Source organism: Haliaeetus leucocephalus, unplaced genomic scaffold (genome assembly GCF_000737465.1).
Source record: "Haliaeetus leucocephalus isolate CR32 unplaced genomic scaffold, Haliaeetus_leucocephalus-4.0 Scaffold944, whole genome shotgun sequence".
In the NCBI taxonomy this organism is placed as follows: domain Eukaryota; kingdom Metazoa; phylum Chordata; class Aves; order Accipitriformes; family Accipitridae; genus Haliaeetus; species Haliaeetus leucocephalus.
Window position 1 is genome coordinate 1251959 of NW_010973380.1, and position 22904 is coordinate 1274862.

The following is a 22904-nucleotide window of genomic DNA, read 5'->3' on the forward strand; positions in this document are numbered from 1 at the left end:
CACAGCTGTGGAGGAGCGAGCAGGGTGGGATCGGCCACAGCTGTGGAGGAGTAGTGTGCACTCACGGTCACGGGGGGCTGCGCTGGGTGGGAGTGCCCACAGCCGCGCAGGAGCACGGCGTGTGCAGACGTAGCTGCGGAGGAGAACGCGGTGTGGGATCATCCGCAGCAGCGGAAGAGCGTGCGTGGGGCATGCACCCGCAGCTGCGGAGGGGCGTATGGGGTGGGTGCACCCACGGCTGTAGAGGAACGCAGAGGGTGGGAGCGCCCACAGCCCCGGAGGAGAGCGTGGAACGCGTACGCCCAGAGCTGTGGAGGAGCACCCGTGGTGCCTGCACCCGTGGCCGTGGAGGAGCACGTGGGATGCGCGCCCCCGCGCTCACGTAGAAGCACAAAGGGTGCGTGCGCCCACAGCCGTGTAGGAGCTCACACGCGATCGCTTATGGAGTGCTCTCGGTGACATGTGTGCGGCACACAGAGCAGATGGCCAAGTGGTGGGATCATGTCCTCCTCCAGTGGTGGCTCAAGCAAGTATGAGAGTAACCGAGCAGAGATTTCTCCTTTAGTTTAAGCACCCTGTGATTTTGATCCCTGCTGACAACTATGAAAGCTATACATCCAGACAACTGCATGCTATGGATACGCTACCAAAGCCCAGATCCGCATTTAGGACCTAAGTTTCCCTTCTGTTTTTCTCCCTCCCCCCATTTAACTCTTTAGTACTGATCATGCACCGGAGTGGACAGTTGGAGAACAAACAGCTCGGAAATCAAAGGGCTGTCATGTTCCCCTCCACGGAAAACCTTTCACAGAGCTTCCCCCTGCCTTTTCAGTGCCCCGGCTGCCTCCCGTCCCTCCAGCAGCCAGCCGGCACGCTGCTCCTCTGCTATTCATGGCCAGCGTGCAGCTGCAGCTACTCTCCTAGGCTGACACAGCAGCAGCTGCTATATGTGTGCCAGCTGGCTAGCCGCTCTCCAAAATCCTCTTGTCCGCCCGCTCCCCTGCTTCCCCACCTACAGACCTGCTTCTCCTTCCCCACCCACGGCTCCCACTTGCCACGATCTGCTCCGGTTTCCTATCTCCCCGCTGTCCTGAGCCTACCCCTCTGCTGTCCTGATTCACCTTACCTGCTCTCCAGGAAGCATCCCTTACTTTCCCTCTCATCCCTCCTGAGCTCAAACGGGAGCTCTCTGAAGTGGAGCGGTGAATATTGCTTTTAATTATTTTGCGTGTCCTCTCTTTGAAACTGTGCCTCCCAACATAACTGCATTCAAGCATTTTTTTGGTTAAGATAACCTCTGGTATAACCACCTTTAGAAGGCGGCAAAGGGAAAGCAGGGGGAGCTGAGGGAGGGCCGGCACCTTGGTTTGAGGTATTTTCAAGTTGCCACGTTTTGCTAATCAGAAACTCTGCTGGGCCCCTACCCTTGCCCAGCTGCGCTGCTCGCTGGCTTCTAAATGGCCAGGCAAATGCTCTTCAGTTTTTAATTGCTTTTTCTGGTGGCTGAAGGGAAGGAGTTTCTTACACGAGCTTTCCGCATAATGATTATTTTGTGGTGGATGGCAGCCAAAATATTTTGCAAGACAGGTATTTTGTTTGCATGTATCATCATAAACAAACATAAAACCTCATAATCTACGTTCAGCATTGTGTGGTCAATATGCCTGTGGAGGAAGACATATATTTTTATCACCAAGCTAAGCAAATGTAATACAGAAGAAAGATGATCCAGCAATTGCAGCATATGCTCAGTCTCTACAGAGCCAAGCTCGGTTACCTGCTGTATCACAGAATTTCTTTGTTACCTTGAGTACACTGCATGCTCTTTTTGTGCTTTGGTTTCGCCTTTGTAAATATTCTGCAGTACTCAAAAACTCTGATGCCATTTTAAAATGCCTTTTCTCGCTGGAACCTGACTTCACAGCAGCAGAGAGGGGAGGTACAGCTATTTCCAGGCATTCTCTCTGCTCAGGGAAAATTTCATTTTATTCTTCTTGGTGCTGCAGCCCCATTTTCAGCCTGAACTCCTTAGTTCTCTCGCCATGGTTATTATTTCTCAAGTGCCATGGATTTTCACTCTATTCTTCTCCAGGTATGGAAAGTTGTTTCATTATAGTTATGCACAGATAGTGACGGTTTTCAGGAAGCTCAGCAAAAGTCTTTCTTAACATATGAGCTTTGAGCTTTTAAAAAAGCCCAGTGGCCAGATCTGGAGGTGAAAGCTGAGCAAGGCTAAGAGGAGCCGTCCCTCACAGCTTGGACAACCTGCATCAGACCGTCCCTGTGGGACCAACCCTGAAGGGGAACAGTCCAGCCTCCGGCACAGTCTCTGCCTTCCCACCGGGGCTGCCTCCCACTAGCATTTGGCGCGGGGGGGGGGGGGAAGTTAGGTAAGATGAAAAGCCAAAGGTCCTGCGCAGTCCTTGGGGTGCCTTGGTCACTTCCAACGGGCCACCGAACTCTTCTGCGCCCAGGAGTGCGGTGGCAGGATTTTCCCCCCTCTTCCTTCAGCGTTTGCCAGGCTCTGGCCCCCAGCCGCAGGACAGCTCTCACCACCGGGCTTCCCTCGCTCTGAGCAAGCACGCTGGAGGCGCCCAGCTCCATAACTCATTCCCAATCAGCTGCACTCTCCAAGGCCTGCTCAAGGCCCCCGGCTGCCAAGTGTAATGTGTCTCCTCTTACACCCACACCTGCAGCCCAGCCTGCTGTCACCCAACCCGCCGCCTTTCCTGGCCGTCCTGCGTCTGGCTGCACCCTGCGCCGGCAGCCGTCCTTTCCCCAGTGGGTGAGGCTGGGACCTTTCCTTCCCCGCTGCGGGGTCGTCCTCCCCTCGCCTTCCCCGGAGAAGGGTCCCTGTGCCTTTGCGTTGAGTCGCGGGGCTGTCTGTGCGGTCCCGTGCGGGCAGGCACTCGGGGGAAGTCGATATAAATTTCCCCATGCCGAGCACCAGCTTCGAGGTGCCCTTCTGTCACTCCCTCCCCACCAAAACAAGGGCTAGCGAGATCCGGATTAAAACCCCAGAAATATCCTCCCACTGCTGTTCCCTCGCTTCCTCCTGCTGCTGCTCCTTCTCCGTTCTCCAGCAACCCCTGCTGAGGGCAGCAAGTGGGAATGGGGGGCTGTGCATGAGAGAGGGGTGGAAACAGGGCTGAGGAAACTCATGCTTGACTTTAACCAGGGTTGGAGCTTGCAGTCAGCAGTTCGTTACTCATCCTGCACAAGGGCCGGGACTGGAGAACATCGGTCCCTCTGGCAGGGGAGGGATGCGCTCACCGCCAGCCTCAGGCAGGGTGGAGTGCCGGCATCCCGCACCTCCTCGTTCCCAGCCCTCTGGGCCAGGATTTTTGCTTTTGTGCTCTGGCTGTGCACTTGCGCGAAGTTTATGCCTGTATGCAAATCCTTTCAGTATGCTCATTAAATCATTTGCATAAAATATCCCCGGAGGATCATAGCAGCTAGGAAGGGGCAGGGTTTATCCATTTGCCTTAGAGACGGCAGAGGTATAGGGATGTCATTTGTCAGTATGCATACGGATATGGACATATATCTCATTTACCCAGGCCAGAATGTGTCCGCTTGGGAAAGTTAAAGGCAAGAAGATCATTTTGGATGTTGTCCATCTGAAACTTGGCAGGGTAGGAGTTAATCCTCCCTTTCTGGCCAGAAAGGCTACAGCTGCCTGTCCTGAGAGCAAGGCATTGCAGGACCAAACCAGCTGTGAAGAATTAATTTCTCTCTTTCCTCCTCCATGAGAAGCCTTGTGGGCTGGGGCTAAGAATATGAATGGAGAAGACTGCTCAGGAAGAGAGCTAGAGGGTAACCAGAGAAGAAGGATTTTTCTTTCTCTCTTCTTTGTGGAACTTGGCTGAAGCAAGGTATTTTGAGCTTTGGTGTGGACTTGGCAGGGTGAAGATATGTCTTCTCCTTTGACTTTGACTTGGAAGAGTCCTGTTGGATTTGTATGGCTCATGTAATGACTTTAACGACTGTGTACATGCATGTGCGTGCTCCTCATGGAAGCAAAGCAGACTTGAACTGCAAGGACTTTGTTTTTAAATATCTTCCAGTATAAGACCTGGGAGTGGTTTCTCTTAGTTAGGATTGAGCTGCTAGTACAGTCCACAAGAAGACCAAGCAGAGAAGGCATAAGGTAGTGCTTATATCTGTCTTCCTTCCCAACTACTACTAGGAAAGTAAAGTTATGCTTGATGGAAGTTGTGCCAGGAAAGAAGCTGAGATCTTGGCACCACCCTTTCCTATTTCAGTGGTTGCCCAGCTCTGAGCTGGCGCTGGTCTCTGTGGGCTCCAGAGCAGAAAGAAGGTGGTTTCCTATCGTTTCAACTTTGCTGCCTGGCATGCTTTCTGCTTTTGGGGCCTGGTCTTCTGCCAGCAGAAGCATATGCTCAGTCTGGCCCGAGAAGTCGATTGGTCTCAGTTTGTGCAGCTTGGTACGAAAGGCCAGCAATATTAATAAAATGAGGGCGCTCTATTAATAAAATGAGGGAGCTCTACTGAACGCAGACTTTGAGAGTTCCTCCCAACTGATCACCTGCCATGTTTCAAAGCCTTGCCTACAATGTTAGTGTTTTCTAGTTATGAGAATGTGATGCGGGTGTCAAAATCCCTAATAAAGGATAGTTTTGTTGGATCTACTAGTTCTTGCAAACCCTGCTGCCCTGGTGACAGGAAAAATATCTGGGTGATTCAACAAATTTGTGTTAGCTGTTACTTACTTCCTTGTTATTTTCCAGATGTTTATAGAACATTTCTTTATTTGTTCCAGTTCTCTCTGGGAATTCAAATGAGGTTGGCTTGTGCTTTATTCTTCAGCTCCTCCATTTTCCAAAAAGGCATTATGTCTCTCTTCTCCAGTCTTCTGACACCTTGCTGGTTCTCTGTTGAGTCCCAAAGAGCTGCTAACAGCCGTGAGGTTGCTTCAGCAAGCAGTCTAAGCACAGAATATTTAACCCAGCTAAGTATTCTTCACTTATTCTTACTTCTTTCTAGACTGAGATCTTTCTGTCATCCATGGCACTAATTGTGTTAACCATTTGGGTGCAAGTGGTCTTTCTACTGAAAGCTGAAGCGCAAAAGGCAAGTACTTCCACTGTCTTCACATCATGCACTGCTAGCTTTCCTTCCCCATTGGGTAGTTCTTCCATGGCCTTCATGTCCCTGCTAATGTATTTTATGTTTTCTTGGTGCCCTGTTGATCCTGTTGGTTGTAATTCTTTTTACATCTTGACTTTTCTGGTTTGGTCCCTACATCTTCAGCCTGTGCATTTACATTCACATGCAAGGGAATCTCTTTTCCATTTTCTGAATGCACTGTTTCTTGCATTAGAGGTCAATGAAGTGGTCATGATTTAAGCAAATCGTCTGTCTCTTACAACAGTTGCTTTCCCTTCTCTGCTGGGGATTGTTTGAATTGATGTCCTTACTATTGTTTCTTTAAGGTGCTGCAAACTTTCCTGAATTCTCTTTTCTTTGAGACTTGTTTCTCATGATTATCAGTTCTATGAGGTTTTTGAAATATGGTTTCTGGAAGTCCATTGTATTTATTTTGCTGTTCTCCTTCCTTCCTTTCCTATGACTTGTGAACTCTGTTGTTTCATGGTCATTCCCAAGCTGCATTCCTCTTGCATGTTATAAGCAGTTCCTTCTCTTTGGTTAGAGTCAAATTCAGTTCTCATTTTGATTATGTATTCAAGGTTTTAATCTCTTCTTTTTTCTTCTTTGTGCTGTTTGCATTATTTCATCAGATGATCCATTATCCTCTTCAGCATCCCTCCAATGATTTTCTTATGAGTAATGGTATTTCCCCTAGTTCATACACCTCTGCCCAAGTACTTGATGCTTGTATTTACCTGTTCACTTTTGAAACCAGTCCTTGCAGATCCTAGTTGCATTAATTCAGCAGGTCAGGGCATAGAGATGCTCTTCCTGCTTTGTGAGTTGAATGCTACTCTGATTGCCAGTTCTTTTTCTGGAATATCCATCCAGGTTCAAGCAAGTCAAAACCTTCTTGGTGATACCACCTGCACAGCCATGCATTCATTTCCAGGAAAAGAGTTTCAAGTAGCTGATGCCACTTGTGACCAAAATAGCTAGTGATTTATTGATGGAAGGGATTTTCCCTTCCTCCTTTCATACATGAACTGGTCTGACCAATGCTAAGAAAACCCACTGTGGATGTGTTGGTTCTAGCCAACTGCCAACACATCAGATCTCTAATTCCCATGGAAAATTCATAGGGAAATTACCCAAGATGCAGTTAGAAGTTTACTTAATTGAAACCCAATCTAGATTCAGACTAAGCCACTGACATCTTGGATAATCTGCTGTCAGAGGAGGGAGGTCTGACATCCCTCTCCTGTGTCTGGACCACCTGGCAGAGCAGGAGCTGTTGTTGACCAGGAAGTACTGTTGTCCTGCCAAGAGGTGGTGGCAGAATTCAGGAAAATGCAATAAAATATCCACGTCTGTGGAAGGGACATATTCAATGAGTAGGGAGGAAAACAGACATGTGTCTATGCAATGAATTGTTAAGGTGCAACGGATTGAGGTATCAGACGTATGTGCATAGATATAACCATAGAATCATAGAATAGTTTGGGTTAGAAGGGACCTTTAAAGGTCATCTAGTCCAACCCTCCTGCAATGAGCAGGGACATCTTCAACCAGATCAGGTTGCTCAGAGCCCCAACCAGCCTGACCTTGAACTCTTCCAGGGATGGGGCATCTACTACTTCTCTGGGCAACCTGTTCCAGTGTTTCACCACCCTTATCATAAAAAATTTCTTCCTTATATCTAGTCTGAATCTACCCTCTTGTAGTTTAAAACCATTGCCTCTTGTCCTATCGCTACAGACCCTACTAAAAAGTCTGCACCCATAATGGTACATTTCTCTTCATACAGACATTCCTTTCACAACATTAGTCATGTGGTTGGCCTCGACTAGCTCACATCTTGTTAAACTTAAATGTGAGTAAGGTGGAGAGTATGGTGGATGACAGAAGAAAAAATACAAGGTATTTAAAGGTATTATTCCATCTTCTTTGTTTGAAAGTTTCCTATTCACCATCAGTAGAGTAGGGTTCATGCATTCCTCACTGATACTAGGTTGTTGCACAGCTGCATCCTCAGCTGATACTGTCCACTAATTCTGGTCACCTGAAAAACCCACCCAACGCTGGAGGAGGAGGGATTGCTTTTTATTAGGATCCTCTGTCACATAGAGACCACTGTAATACAATGTGCTTGAAAGTAAAGCAGTCAGACCTAAGGAAATGCAGATTTGTACATGGCGCTGCTGAACACCACACTGGTGATGTCCCAGCGTGAGCATCATGCCAGTCCAGCCTCAGCAGCAGAGATGTGCAAGAGAAGCTCTTCTAGCACAAAGGCTGAGTGATGTGCTTACACAGTGACACTGATTTGAAAAAAAAAAAAAAAAGACCATTAGCTATGCCATTCTTATAGATTTTTTTCCAGTTACTAGTGCATTTATTTGAATCACTGCTTGATGCATAATTTGATCTGCCGTGCATGTTCACGCAATCTTTCTTCTCCCTTGCTGACACCTCCACCCCCTTATATTTTGATAAATAAAATAGTATTTCTTTCAAAAAAATTCTCTCTCTGGGCTTCTGTATAGCTGAGGTTGTCAGAGAAGTGATCATTCACATCAGAGCTCTTGAACTCAAATATTTGTGCCCCCTGCCTCCATTAACACTTGGATCTCAGTCAGTGTTTGACCCTTCTTTCAGACAGTGCCTTCTAGCGCTTTCTGCAAGAAAGCGATGTGCAGGAGCAGACCTCTAGCTTGAAGAAGACAGCTCAATTCATTTGAGATAAGTGACTCAGAGCCAGGACCATGCCATCCATTGTGCTGGATCAGGGTCACATTCACAATTCATCTGTTTATGCCCTGATTAACCATTCAAATAAAATTTTTATCACTCTTAGTTAAAAGCAGACATAAATGAGAGCTTCCTCTTCTGAACAAGAGACCTTGCCCTGAAACAGAATTCCTTCTTCCTGGAGCCAGGCAAAATAACCAAGAGGGGCAACAGATGATTCATCTACCAGCACTCTCCATCAAAAACTGTAGCTAAAACAAGATTACTGAGAAGAAGAGCGCTATTAAAGGAGGAAACTGCTGCTGTAATTTTGTTAAGGAACATGAGATTATTTAAAAGCCTTTTAAAAAGTGTGCTTGTTCCAGGAGAGGAGGGGTGAGGGAGGATTTTAGAGGCAGGGAGAAGGGAGAGACATTATTAGTCTTTCTTGCCTATAAAGATTCATGCTGCTTGCTTTGCCTTAGCCAGCAAGGGTAGTGATTTCAGGAGCCATCGTAAGTCATTACTCCAGCCCTAATGAATAGGGCACAACCTGCACCTTCGCTTTGCAGAGGCTGAAAGCATGGGAATAAAAAGGTTGTGGGGCGTAGAGGATTTGGTGCACTATACTGCACATAATTGCAGGTTAAGGTTTTTTTCCAGCCTGCGTTTTTGTTCCCGGCCATGATGATCCCTAGCATACTCACACAGCAGCAGTCTCACATTGTTCGGTATTTCTTTATAAACTCTCAAAGCCATGAACAAGCAAGCCTCAAAGCGCGTGCCTCTCTTTGCTCACCGATAACCAGTTTTGCACCTGCTTAGCGCGCGAAGCAGCAGCGAAGCAGGTCGTGAAACAGGCTGCCACCTCTTTCAGCAGGCTTCACCGTATCTTATTCACGGAGAATTACACAGCACGTACATGTTAGTGCAGTGACCCTGTAGGAAGCAGTGCAGGGACCTACGGGGCAGAACTCCAGAGCTGGGGGGAGCAGGGATTTGGGTGAGTCTGCCGGGACGGATCCGGCGCTGGCTGCAGACCTTAGCCGGGGACTGCTGCCGGATTTGGTCTGTCCCCGGTGTGCCGGGTCTCCCATGGAGCCAGGCCAGAACAGATGTCCCTGGCAGATCAAGGGCAGAGCCTTTGCCTGGAAAGTTGGAGATCCCGTTCTGCTTCTGAAAAGTGGCTTCTTCACATACCAGCTGGGTGTATTGTAGGTGGTATTGAGGGAGATGATAGACAGAAAGAGGATTTGTGCCCTGCAGACACAGATCGCTGGCCAGGACTTACACGTAGCTGCTCCAAATGTGATTCTGCGTAGAAAAGGCTAAGGGACCGAAGGGATCCATTAAACCAGATGCTTCAGTCACACAAAAAGCATTTTGTGTACAGTGTCAACTCACAGTCGGAGCTGTGCATTTTGATCAGATTTTCAAGGTCAGATGGAAACCTGATGGTGATCCGGTCTGACCTCAACTGCTTTTCAGGCTTTTACTCTGCTGTTATTAAAAGAGGCTCTGCAGCCGGGCTCCCCACGTTCGGTTCAGGAAGGGCCACTCACTGGGCAGGATTTGGCTCGGGGGCTGCCTAAAAACTGCCTCCTGAGAAAACCCTGCTGAGCGGCAGAGAAGCAGCTCTGGGACCTGGCACAGGTTGTGGCTCTGCATTTCTCCTGGACGAAGAAGAGTGCTCTGGAATGGAGCTGATACCTGTTCGTTAACTGTGTGTTGAAGTTGCACAGCTATCGTAAATTAATGGTATGTTTTAAATGCAGAGCTCCGCTGAACAGAATGTTATAAAACTTTGGCTTTGTAATGTGGTGGAGTGGTGGGGGTTGGGGGAACTGTGGCAGTTCTGGACTTCAAAAAAAGAAATGTTACACGAAGGAGCTTGGAAGTTGAGAGAGGTTCCAGTAATGAACAATTCTGAATAAAAAGATTGAATTCATGCTGCAAAAAAATGTTCAGGATGTGGCTTGTTTTCTGTAGTTAATCCCTTCTAAATATTTAAGAAAAAAAAAAGAGAGAGGGAATGGAAATGGTGCTTTGTTTAAAAATAGGATCAGATGTTCTACTAAACACATGAAGAAATCCCACGGTTTATTGTACCCTGGGATCCCTCCCCTCAAACAGGCTCACCCTACTCAATGCAGTCCTGAAAAGCCAAAAATGAGTTTGCATTTTAAAAATGTACATCCAGGATTTGGTAGCCTCCGAATTTGGTTTCAGCCCTCAAAATGTATGTCCAAAGCGTACGTCGCACACCAGCCGTGATGTATGTATGCAAGGAAACAGGGAATTAGACCTGCTGTTACTTTAATGTGCAAACTGAACCCCGTCTGGAGAGAGACCCCCCAGCTCCCGTGTCGGACCCACCGTACGGCTGGGCAGCCTTCCCTCGCTGCCATGCCGTATGAAATCTCCCTCTACAGGCCAGCAACGTGCCCGGGGCCTCCAAAACCCTGGATCTATCCAGCGTGGACCAAAACACACAGAGCTGGCTGCATGCCCAAACGCAGGGTTTTGTGGGTGTATTGTGTCCTTGCATACATTTCCAGGCAAAACATATTACACCTAGCTTCGAATGCCAAACTTTTCCAATTATGAGAGAACAGTAATTCACCAAGGAGTAAGTATTCCTTCAATTTCCTTTGCTTGGAAATGATACCGAGAATCTGTTCTGAATGGAGGCAGATGAAAAATGCTACATGTTAATGCATATTCTGGGTTAGCTGTCTTTGTTAAATTAGAATGAATGCTGCTCATTTCCCATCTGGTCCTCTTTGACATTACTTCCAGAATATATTCACAGCTCTTATTTGTACAGTACAAATGGCTGGCTGTAGTACCAACTTTACCTTTTATAGGCTGCTAAAATGTTGGTGCCAGATCGCAAAATAACATTCTACTTCTAGGAAGCATCTGTGGACATTACTTGCTCCAACAGCTTTCTTTTTTTCCTCCTCTTATTTTCTTTAAATGTAACCATATATGTGAAGTGAGTTTGTTGTCAAACCAAGTGAAAGTTGACGGTTTGACAGCCCTGGAGCCTGCAATCTTCCTCACGCAGCGAGGATGCAGCAGGCAGATCAAGCAACGTGCAATCAGCCTTCTCATCTCTTCTGCACAGCCTTCCCCGAGGGCTGGAAGAGCAGATATTTCTCCATCTGCAGCTGCTCGTCGGAGCCTTTGCTGGCTTCTATGCTGAGGGATTTTGTACTCTGGATCCCTGCACACTCTGGGTTGCCCTGAAAAATACCAAAGCAACAGAAACCGAACAGCTCTCAGCCAGTCCTGAATCCAGTGCTGCTGACCTGAGCTGGTTTTCTGATTATTCCTTCATCTTCCCATCCGCGAGTGTTTGTTTCTGGCAGTTTCCTTAGCAGGCTCCCCGTTCCAGCAACCTCCGCCCCTGCCCTCCGATGCATTTCAGACCTACCTTGGTAAACAGAGTGTTGTGATCCGAAACGCCCACGTTTGTCTGCCTGGAGTGACCAAGGGCTGCAGCACCGCGCCGGGAATTCTCACCATAGCAACTACCGGCATTGACAGAATTTGGTACTTATTAAATAGGCTGTTTGTTTACCTCTCGGGCTGCGAGAGTAGACTACAACCTGCAGCGAAACACCCTGAGCTGAACAATGCTGGGCTGCCGCTAGTATCTTCATGTGTAAAACAGATAATTACTGTGTTCTGTAAATGAAACAGATACGGAAAGCCTGCGTGGGGTAGGAGTGTTGAAGAGGTAGGATGACATGGTATTATTATAGGAAGATCAGCAAGCATGCTCGTCAGACACTGCTAGGTGGTCTTGATGGATCCAGCAGAAAGTGAGTCCTGCTGGTCACATCTCTGCAACAGATAATCTAAGTGGTCGTGTCCACAGAGGTCAGTTCATGGGCTTAGCAAGCAGCAAATGCATGGGGGAAAAAAAAAAGAAATTATTGGTACTCCAGCAGAAAATAAGCAAGCTTGCAGATAGAAGCTCAGCGCTCAGCCTCTCAGGGATCAAATGTATGGAAGTGGTTTCTAAGGTGCTTGTCAATGCCCAAAATGCAGACTCACATAACAGTGCAAAAGTGATTTTCACAAAACACCTCCCGTCATCTGTGCAACTGTTTCAGTTCCAGCAATGCAGCATTTGCCAGCCTCTGTGCAACCCTGTGCTTCCAGCAGGCCATAACCTAGTGTGGGGCTGCTGTAAGCTGTGTTCAGCAAAGGATATAGGTGATAAAAATAGGAGAAAGCACACAAGGTTGAATGTCTCCCGCCCACCCCAGAGCTGCCCAACCACCTTAGCAGTGCCTCTGTCAGGGCAATGGCTTTCAAGACCTACACAGGGGTGCTGCTGGGCACCCACCATGGCTCAGGCGGGAGCAGGTCGATGCTCAGCCTTGGCACAATTTCTCCAAGCTGTGGTGTCCCATGGGTGCTGCGCACTGAGAGCAAACTGTCCATGCATGCACCCTGGCAGCAAAGCCTCAGGGCAGCCCTGTAAAATCAGCTAATGAGTCCCCAGCACGGCCAAATCCCCGCAGAAGGGGCATGTGCAGGCACGGCCAGAGCACAAACTGGGAGCATCGAGCATTGAGCATCAAGCATCTCAGGGCATGCAGCTGCAGTTTCTGTCCAGCACCCGAAGACGTTGCCCGCTGTCCCACACGTCCCCTACAAGCCTGCGATCTGGGTGGGAATTCCTGCTTGCCCCTGCCTACCTGCTGCCTGAGCCCCACTGAGGTTTAGGATGTTGTCGGCAATGAGGGGCCCGATCCAGACAGCAGCCGCGGCTGTAAGATGCTGAAAAAGGAAAGAGAAGCCATATTGCATAAAGCCCATCTGGCATCCCCATTAAAAGGGGCCAGGGCTGCTGCTCAGGTCCCTGCCCTAGGCAGGGAGGGGAAGGGAGGTGGGCTGGAGCCACTTTCCATACCATCACCTAATTACAGCATTTCTGTAAGAAAGAGGGACAGGTCCAAGCCCCATCCCTTCACCTTTTAGGGGAGCACAATAGCTGTCCGGTCACAGATGGGATGCTTAGGACTTTGTGCAGGCAGGTGCTTGTAGGAAGGGAGGGCAAGGGGCAGAAATACCTCCGTGACAAAGGTGAGCCTGGAAACGGGTCTCCATAGCTCTGCTGACTGCAAAATCCAAGGACTCCACAGTCTTTTATTAACACTTTTCCTCAGGTCTTACCTTGAACTAACCTCTCTCCCTTCCTTAGGCGGTAATTCTTGCTCTTTTTTTTCCTAACCTTATCACTTTGCTAATAGTCCTCTTGTCTGTGCAGGTGCTAACCCTTCTTTTCACTTACCTTAAGTAATTAACAAAATTAAACTCAGGAAATTGTGCTCAGATATCCCTAGACTGAAACTGCTGCTTCTCTTTCAAACCCAAAGAAGGGCTTTTAGACCTGGAAACCTGCCTGTTTTCTCTAACCACGTGAGCTTGTCTGATGAAGGTCGTTATATCTCCATACAACCCTGCCCTTGCCTAATGGCGGGGAGAGGAAAGCCCTGTGCTCTTGTCCCTGTTCCCCCAACTCTTTCAGCATCTGTTTAATTCTAAATGCAGAGTGTTTTCCTTAGGGGTGCCCTGAGCATGAGGCAGGGTAGCTGGTTCCACTCCTCATCTGGCTAACGACACCCTCAGGTTTTTTTTTGTTTCAGCATCAGCAGGAGGAGAGATGGAGAACACCACTGTATCCCAGCCAGGCGTGGGTGCCCTCCTGGGGGACTTCCAGTGGGTTTGGCTCCTCGTCTGAATGTGCCCATGGTGGGAACCAGGGGGTCTGCTCCCCACAGCTGGGCTCCTCCTTGCTCACAGCAACACGGAGATACCCCAGAAGGCAGTGGGAAATAAATTGCTACTGCAGCAATGGTTTCGGCTACCAGGATCTTGGGAGGGCTTGTGCAGGCTGGGCCACCACAGCTTTGCTGTCACCACCCAGGGCGCAGCTCTGGGCACAGCTGATCTCACCCAGCCCCACACCTCGATGTATGGGGTAGCGCTGCAGTTCGCTTGGACATCACAGCCCCTCACGACTTCAGTGTCCTCCGGTTCCGGGTGCTTGACTTTAGATGGCAAAGGTTTCGTTTTCTGAGGTGCCAGACTCTCCTCGGTCTTGCTGTAATCAGGACAGAGCCCATCAGAAGCATCAAATTAGAGCCTGCAGTTGGGTTAGAGAATGGGGACAGCAGCAGCAGCATCCCCGGAGGGGAGAGGTTATTGCTCTCCTTTGAAAGGACAAGGATGGAGTTCAGCGGAGGTATGAGGATTAAGCAAATGCTAATGGTGAGCATGTAAATGGGTGATCAGATTAGAGGGAGAGCTGCAGGCCCTTGCTTGTGGGGACAAGCGGAATTGTAGGGCAGCTACGGGCCAGGGGCTCTTGCTTTGGCTGCTCCTGCCTCTCAGAGAGGTGCTGCTGAGCCTTGTTTCCAGGCTGGTTGTGGCGGGTTGGTATGTTGCTCTTGTGGCAGCCTTACCACTTATTATGACCACTTATTATGGCACATTTCACGTTTTGAAGTATTTTTCTACTGACTGTCATATGAGCGGGAGTATGACCCAAAACGTGGCCTTGAGTATTTCAGGGTGATCATATGAAAGCCCTTCAACAGGTAAAATTTCTTCAGTGTCAGACATTTGGTGGGGCTTGAAGATGCAGGGGTGGTGAAAGATGGTTTCCTGTCATTCCATTCTGCAAGGAGAGGGGCAGCGGCATGTGTTGGGCTTTGATGGAGTGGTAATTCCTCCCTCACTCGGAGGACCTTTCAGTCCGCCTTGCGTGGGGCTTCTTCAGTACAGGATAAAATCATGATCCCTTGGAAATTCACCATGAGTTCCCATGGACAAAAGGACACTTAGAAATTGTATCTTTGCTCAAGAAGTAAGCAATGTGCAAAGTTAATTACATTAAACAGAAAAAAATATTTGTATGTGGATTTTGTACATGAATTAGCTAGGTAAGAGGGAATATGTTTTTTTCACCAGAATATTTCTTTCTGCTTTCCTACTTCCATGATTTCTGATGAACTGCAATTCCCCAACTGCACTTCAAAACATTAAGGAAAGCAGTTGTGGACAGCGTGGAGTTGAACATCAGAAGAAAACTGGCCCATTTTTCTCAGTTCATAAGGGGGTCCCAACCTGAGTTTTTTGCTGGACTCAAACCATCCCTGAACACTAGCAGTCGTTTCTGGTTACTACTTTAGAATAACACCCGTGGCTTTCCTGGGGATCTGTTCAAAGTAGGGACTGCTCTGCATCTGTACATGCAGGATTTCCCTGTGGGGAGGGAAGGACCTGACTTAGTGCACATGAACCCTGCTGTACCCTTCCTCCCCCGGCCGCGGTGCTGGGCTGCGAGGGAGGCGGAGGTCGGGAGCTGAGCCTCTGTCCTCCCAAGCCCTGAGCTATGGGACTGCCTGCACACCCCCCCGACCACTTTAAATATGCTCTGTCCCACTGTGAGGCTGCACATCCATGATCTGGGGCTGAATCGAAACTGGCCTTCAGGGGCAGCTGAGCCCAAACCAGACCTGAGCCCCCAAATTTATCCTGGTTCAAATACCTGGGAGATAACTGTTATGAATTAGACAATAAGTCCCTTTGTTTCCCACTTCTGACTCGTCCTCTTTTACTGCCTCACGTTTTCAGCAACGAATGAGTCCAACTGCCAGTTCAGAGAATTATTTTTGCGGCAGAGCGTGCCTGATGGAAGAGACACCCATTGCTATCCATTTCCATTAGCAGCCTGTCAATAGAAATTAAATTACATGAATAAGGCGCTATCAGTGCCAACATCACTGCAGGAAAACATTAATTAATCCTCATTTACATTAGTCAGTGCTACCATCAAATAGACTCTTCTGTTGCTACAAAAGACATTTCCACAAATGATTGTTGCTGTCTGATAAACAGATTCACAGAACCTCACTGACTCACTTGTTGGGCACTCGCCATTGCATTCGGGGTCTGAACGAAACAAATGCTTTGTGGGATCCTATTCAAAACTCAGGTTGAACATTGGGCCTCCGAGTCCTATTCAAACCAACCCAGACACTGCAGAGGTGGGGCTTCGGGCTTTAAAGAAAATAAATCCCCAATTAACTTACAACAGTCAAAGCAAATTTATTTTTCTAAGGAGTTTGTGATGTGCCTGTCACCGTTATATCTAAACATCACTAAGGGTCTAACGATCTTTCAGAGGGTGCTATACAATAGGAGGAAAGCAGAGGGGACTGATCCTTCCCTTCTGGCTCGAGAAGGAAGGATTAAGAGCTAAACTCTTTCCCAGTGAATGTTTAAGTAAGACATGCCCTATTTAAATCACACGATGTCTTTACTTTGGGATTTTTGAGCCCTGCTGAAATCCAGGTTTGCAAACAGGCTCTGTCTTCACTGCAGACTGAATGAAGCTCCTACACCCCAATATCGCTGCCCTTTGAGGGGCTCCAAGCCCCAGCTCTGCAGCGTGGCTTCCCTCAGGGGGCCCGATCCTCGTCTGCCCGCCCTCCCTCCGGGGAGAAGAAAGCGAGGAGCAGTGCTGCTGCATCAGGAGGGCTGTCTTCTGCACCCCGCTTTTGGGATGTCAAGAAAACACAGTACGAGGCCAGATCCACAGCTGGGGCTCATCCAGTGCGGTAGAAGTGACAACGGTGTCACCATAAAGAGTCCTCATGACCCTGGAGGCATCCCTGATGCTCCCACACTCTTACCATCCCATCCATCCGTTGAGCAGGCACAACTGACTTCACCACTGAACAACATGGATGTGGATCTGTAGCGTGAGCGACGCAGCCCTGTTGCCAGCAGGCCTCGGTTTCCCTCCAGGGCACCTCCTGGGAAGGGAGGGTCTACAAACTGGGATGGGTCAGAAAGCAGTTTGGAGACATCAGGTGCCAGCTTTGGGATTGTAAGCCCTGTTCCTGGACCTGGATACTGGACACAGCAACATTTACGCTATTTCCAAGTCTTCCCATGGATGTGGAGGGAGCACTGTGACCTGACCATCAGTCCCAGACGGGGCACGTTGTTGCTCCAGGAGCTGTGCAGGCATCGGCTCAGGCTGAGCGACACACCAGGCAGAACTGGTCACTTTGGGTGGAAGCCAGGCATGAAGACAGCCTCAAAAAAAAGAGGGGTGAAGAAGGAATGAGGAAAAAGAAAAGAAAACACCAGAATGTCTCTAAATCATGGCAATGACTTTCTAAATAAGTTGCATTGCATGGCTGGCTTTGCTGGCCACTGACGTGACCGTGTGCCAGCATCTCAAATATTCTCCTACTTTGCTGCAGGAGACAAATTGATCTAATGGGAAGTGAGAATGGGTGGAAATGGAAATTGCGATCGCCAGCAGCTTTTGCCAAGAGATAAAAAATGCCATTAGCGGTTCTTCTCTGAGGCAGACTGCTGGGTCATGGGCGCTGCTCCTCCTCCCCGAGCGTTCAGAAGAGCGCTTTGTCCAGCCACCACCACTGCCGAGGAGCTGTTTGGAGGCACAGAGCTGCAAATTCTCATCTCTGCTGGAGACCTGTGTGCTTGTGCTCAGGTTCTTTCTTTTACCCATGTGGAAAAGTAGTACTGGTACCAGGCTGTACACTGAAAAGTGCTATTTTGAGCCAGTAATGGGAGTAGAGAAATAATAGAAAAAATCAGACTAAAAATCTCTGGACTTTGGTAGGTTTTGAAATCCTGTTCAATGCTTTGGCTGTATAGTGTCTGGCATGAACTGCTGGTTACTGTAATAAGTCTCTAAATCTGCTGTAAGTGCTGTTCCACTTCTTTCCTTCCTTTCACAGGGCATGTGTTCAGGCACCAAATGACTATATGGGGATGTATTAAGCAATAAACAGCAGAGTCCAGATAAAAAAGCTTAGCTGGGATAAAGATAAGGCAGTATCCACACAATCAGTACATGCACGGGCAAAACCAAGAACAGGAAATGTGGGATGCACCTCACGAACGCTGCGCACGAAAGCAAAATATACCCCATAAACCTCCTGCCATTTAGAGCGAGGAAGTGGCGATGTAAACAGCATCTATTTATTGGTCCTGCCCCAGCACAAATTGTCCGGGGAGCGCAGGGATGGGCAGTGGTTTCCACCCTGGGTAGGAGGTGCTGCAATGGGGCTTTGAAGGCAGCTGGTCCACGCAGGGGCTGCTTTCTGCAGTGCCCAGTCTGGTCCTGCCGGGTGTAGGTGTGCAGATCATCGACCTTCTGCTCCATCTCTCTCTACACGTGTCGATCTATAGGGAGAGAGAGTATCGGGGCACATTGCCCCAGAGCTGAAGCCTGAAAAGATCTCAGCAGGAGATAATGGTGAGCAGCCCTCAATGAAAGCGTGAGCTAAATCTGATTCACAGCGATCGTTTGAAATGTGTTACCCAGTCATCTGCTACCTTGTACTGCATGCCAGCACTAATATAATGAACCGCTGATCGTTCACTTAATAGCTACACTGTGGCTGAAAAGCTGGGGACTCCTACATCATGTAAATTTGCCTAGATTTCATACGCCTACTGGTGACCTCCAATCCCTTTTAAAATGGTTTAGTTCCTCTGACTAGAATGGATTTATTCTATTTTTTAGAGTGAGGTAAATGAAATGGGAGTCAGGTCCCTAATGTTATGTTAAACTACGTCGAATTACCTGTGGCAGAAAATCTCAACTCAGGTAAAATGGCAGGTATTTAAGATTTTTAAATGCATATCTCTAGCTTCCCTTGCATGAGCTGCTTTTTTTCTCCCAATAAGTAAGTCTTTACCCACTTTTCCAGATCATGAACCTTTCCGCTTCAAAGCCAAGGGTGAGGATGTGAGGGCTGTTACTCCAGGGGATTCTCAACAGGTGGGACAGGTAAAATTAGGAGTAATCAGATAAAAATAACGCGGCACCCTGAAAGACTGGTAGTACTGAAAGCAGAGAAGAAACTGTGGATAGTCTTACCTCGGGGGGTTTAAAAAGCAGTGATTTAAAGAAGTCAACTGCAGTACGTGCTAAGACATCAAAGCGAAAAATCACCTTCAAATTACTCATCGCCTTAGAAAATGCCCGTTTAATTGAAAACAATCTCCTTAACTAAACTCAGAGACTGGTTTCAGTCAAGACCCTGTACCATCTGGCCAAGGCTTTATTCAGCAGGCAGCTGGGATATCTCCCATGTGGCCAGTATTCCTATGGCATGGTGAACAACCTGGTGTCCATGTCCCTTGTGCCAAGCGGGGTGCAAGGGGCAAACCCAGTGGCGGTGACAGAGGCGATTTCCTTCTCTTTTGCTCCTGGACACGAGGCGAATCCAGCCAGCTGGAGTCTCGGTTGATTGTAAGACAAGGTGGGTGACTCTTGCTTCCCTCCAGCCTCCCAGTCTTGGTGCTCCAGGAGGGGCTGGGGGCTCGCTGCGGCTCTGGGGGGCTTTTTCAGTGTCTGCCAAAGAAAGCAGGTGGTGAGTTAGATAAGGGAGAAGACATGGTCTGAGGAGGGTGTTTGAACACCAGGCTGGAGAAACCGTTTTTTTCCCTGCACCTCCCATCATGCAACTTGCACAAAGTATGTGGCAAATTACTTGCATGCAGTTTTTTAATGTATTCCTCATTTTGTATGTGCCCAGCATGAGACACTCATTTATTTTACTGTGATACATTGCCACCATGCTTTATAGCACCTGAGTGCCTTCCACATGAAGTGGGGAGCCAAGGTGAAGTCCCTGGACATCAATGATCATTGCATTATTTGCTCTCTTGTCTTTTCCTGTCCCTTCATGGGTCTGCTGGGCATGCAGGTACGTATGCACTGGGGGAGGGAAGAGAGGGGAGAGGTGGGAGATATCCATTGACTTGGCTGGGCTTCAGTGGGGATGTAAGGGTACAAGCACTGGATTAATACTTGACTTCAGATTTCCAGATGTCTGAGTTCTCACAGCCAGTGCGAAGTCTTTACATTCAAACCACAAAGTCTGCTTGATGCTGTAAAAGATGGAGCATTCAGAAAAATCTCAAGCTGAGCACTCCTAGTAATTGGGAAGGTGGCAATTTCGACCTTAATCTCCTACTTTGTCCTTTTTCCAGCTTTCAAAAACAGCTAATGGCACCAGGTCTCTCAGGGCGTCATGCTGGTGGGCTCCTTAATGCTGGCAAACCGCTCAGCTACTGCAAAGAGCAATTGTTAGCAATGGGGCAAGAAAACTGAGGTGATGATGTAGTTAAAGACATCCTTAGTCCTGCTGTCTTACCTGTGCAGTATTTCTTTTTCCAGTCCCATTTATAGTTTCAAAGATATGAACAGTTCCTTACTGGCCCATGAGAAATAAGAGGGGAAAAAAAAGATCATCCTCAGAGATCACAGTTTCATGGCTTGACCCTGAGATGGTTGTTCATCGACTCAGTTAAAGTAACTTGAAAGATTTTCTACCTTTAGTGTGAGTTACATCTCAGATGAGACACAGCAACATGGTGCGGTGAAAAGCTGCTGTGGAGAGGAGATGGAGAATTGCCAGGATGGTGAGATATTGAGTACATTTGGCTACACACACTTCTTATTTGTGTTGCTGTAATCCTTGGAGGCCTAGCTGTGGTTCAGCACCCCATTTTGCAAAGTTCTTGTCGGTTCTCCTCCTTTGTTGTACACTTGGTTTGAGATAACAGGTAATTGCATGGGAAATAGAAGCTGGGCAAGAGACCAGGACGGGCGTTTGCTCTCAAAGGCTACCCAGAAAAAGTGAGGCATTTCTATGGATAAGTACATGCCAGACATCCCATCAGGATTATGTTTAATCAGTCAACAGTGATGACCCCCTAAAAATTGCCATTTGCCTTAGATAAGACATATCTCTCTGATAACCTCAGTATTTGCCTTATTCAAGATATTTCCCATACCGAGTACAATGAACTAGATGCTATTTGTTTAAGCAAAATTATTTATGTAGGGAAGGCCAGCACCGTGACTCTCATGCTCGCAGGCACTCTCGGGTAACCGACGGTCACAGCGATGTCCCGTTTCAAAGGAGCCATGTCCCGCAGGGCTGCGGTGAGCCGCCCCGGTCCCCTGCCCGCGGGCAGCCCTGCCAGCCTGGGCAGCGAGCGCAGCACCTTGTGGGTCTTCCCACCCGCTGCCCCTGGGAAGCTCACCCAGATGTCTGCTACAGCCCAGCTTGCCACGGAGAGACTGAGCGAAGCTGCCAATACATTTTTATTCCGTGTTTTCTGTGTCTTTTTTTCAGTTTTCAACCAAGATCTTCCCTGGTTTTCAGGTGCCTTGGTGGCTGTGGCCAGGAGAAGGCGGTGGGCAGGGAAGTGTAGTGGGTGAGGATGTGACTGGGTCCCTTGTTTAGGGGACTTGGAGGTGGACTAGAGCTCGCGTGGCTGGGAAGGACAAGGTCGTGTCCCCAGCCTGCGTCTTTCTTATCTGGTAAAGCAAGAGGCTGAACATTGGAGACATTTCTATGCAAGCCAAGAAAGGAGAAAATGCTGTGGAAGGCAAACGGAAGACGAAATTTCCTTCCAAAAGCAAGGCAAGCTTTCATCTTCAAGAAAATTTCTGCAAAAGAATCAGCAGAAATTTTAATTTTTTCACTGTAGTTTATAAATATATATTTTTATATATATAAATATGCATGGGGGTGCGTGTGTGTGTCTATGTCAAATCCCCCAGACCAAGCATGGTATGCTGACCACTCAATTGAACCTGTGAAGAACATTATACAGACCTACAGACCCAGGAATGACAAGGATTTTACAAGGGGCATATACACACACAGGACCTTGAAGCCTAATAAGGAAACTCTTTACCATTTGTTTAAAGACTACATAATTTATGTTTTTCATCATCTCACAGAGGAGAGAAGGTTGTTTACTTTGATTTGTTGATGCAGCAATTTTAAACATACTGTATGGTATGTCGAGTCTATCTGGAAAAAAACACACCTTACTGATTGGGGTGTAACCAACCCAAAAGCCATGGCATGTAAAGAAGAAAACTGTGTGTAAAGGACAGAGAGTGTACCATCCTTGCTCATGTTATGCACCAGCGCCCTTTATGCAATGTTTGTGACTGAAGACACCTTGCAGGAAGAATTACAGGAAAAGTAAAAAGAAAGGCTAAAAATGCCAGATTTGAGGTGTGCCTGGGGGGCAGAAGGAGAGAGAGGTACCCACGGAGTCACCACGGGCTGCACAGCTCCCAGAAGCCGTGGGTCCAGGTTTGAGCTCTCGGGGGCAGGTAGCTGTGAAGCCAGAGGAACAATAGCGAGGTGACTCCACGGAAAATCTGCAGTGATGAATTGTTTGCTCTTAATATAAGCAGGTTCATAAACCAATCTGATCCCTGAAGTTTGAGAGAGACCAGATACCAGAAAGCACATTTTCAGCTGCAGACCTGGCAGAAATCGTACCTGGGATCCTGACCCAGGTATAGCGTTACATCATGCTTCAAACAGGTTTGATTACTTGCGATGTCCTCGCTAGGTTACCCAGCACTGTCACGTACGGTGAAGCTCTCAGAGCTAAAACAAGCTTTGATTTTATCTTCGCAGGCAGAGCGCTGTGTCTTGGTGCCCACAGTCTGTCTGACAGCTCCTCAGGAGAGCGGGCTGCTCTTCGCTGGGCTGCCAAGCAAAGCGGCATCGGCTGCGGGGCTGAGCCTGGCCCACCACCGCTACCTGCAGCACGGAGGTGGGCAACATGGACAAGCCCCCGGGATGCGGTTCTCCCTGCAGCTGCCCCTCCTCCTGGGAATCCCGGCCAAAAGGTCCCTTCTTGGTTGTAGAGCGGGTGCAGCGGCGATGCTAACCCCAGCTCGGCCGTGGGTACCAAGCCGAAGCCGGGGTGACCCCGTGATTTCCCTCTGTGCATGTCTCATCGCCCCGTCCACCCCTCAGTCCCTACAGCGAGGAGTTTAAAGCCCCTCCTTTTGCTCCAGTATCCTCGCATCTTCTCTTGTTTTCATTTGCAGTACACAAGCGCGCCGATGATCGTAAGTGGGGACAGCAGACCTTCAATTCTTCAAACTTTTTACAAGAAAAGAGTGCACTTTGCCTAATATGGGCTGCTCCCTGGGCTCTTTG

The 22904-nt window shown here is 48.3% G+C and overlaps 1 protein-coding gene across 1 annotated transcript in view; it reads right to left on the minus strand.

Moving 5' to 3' along the window:
* JAG2 (jagged 2) overlaps positions 1–20853 on the minus strand; it is a 90881-nt gene extending 70028 nt beyond the window's left edge. Inside the window, exons 1-5 of the mRNA XM_010584184.1 lie at positions 20782–20853; positions 19086–19270; positions 13819–13966; positions 12558–12639; positions 66–133 (exon numbers count right to left, since the gene is read on the minus strand). Coding sequence (XP_010582486.1) covers positions 66–133; positions 12558–12639; positions 13819–13966; positions 19086–19270; positions 20782–20853 — 555 coding nt within the window. The remainder of the gene's footprint in view (positions 1–65; positions 134–12557; positions 12640–13818; positions 13967–19085; positions 19271–20781) is intronic.
* Positions 20854–22904: the final 2051 nt, after the last annotated feature.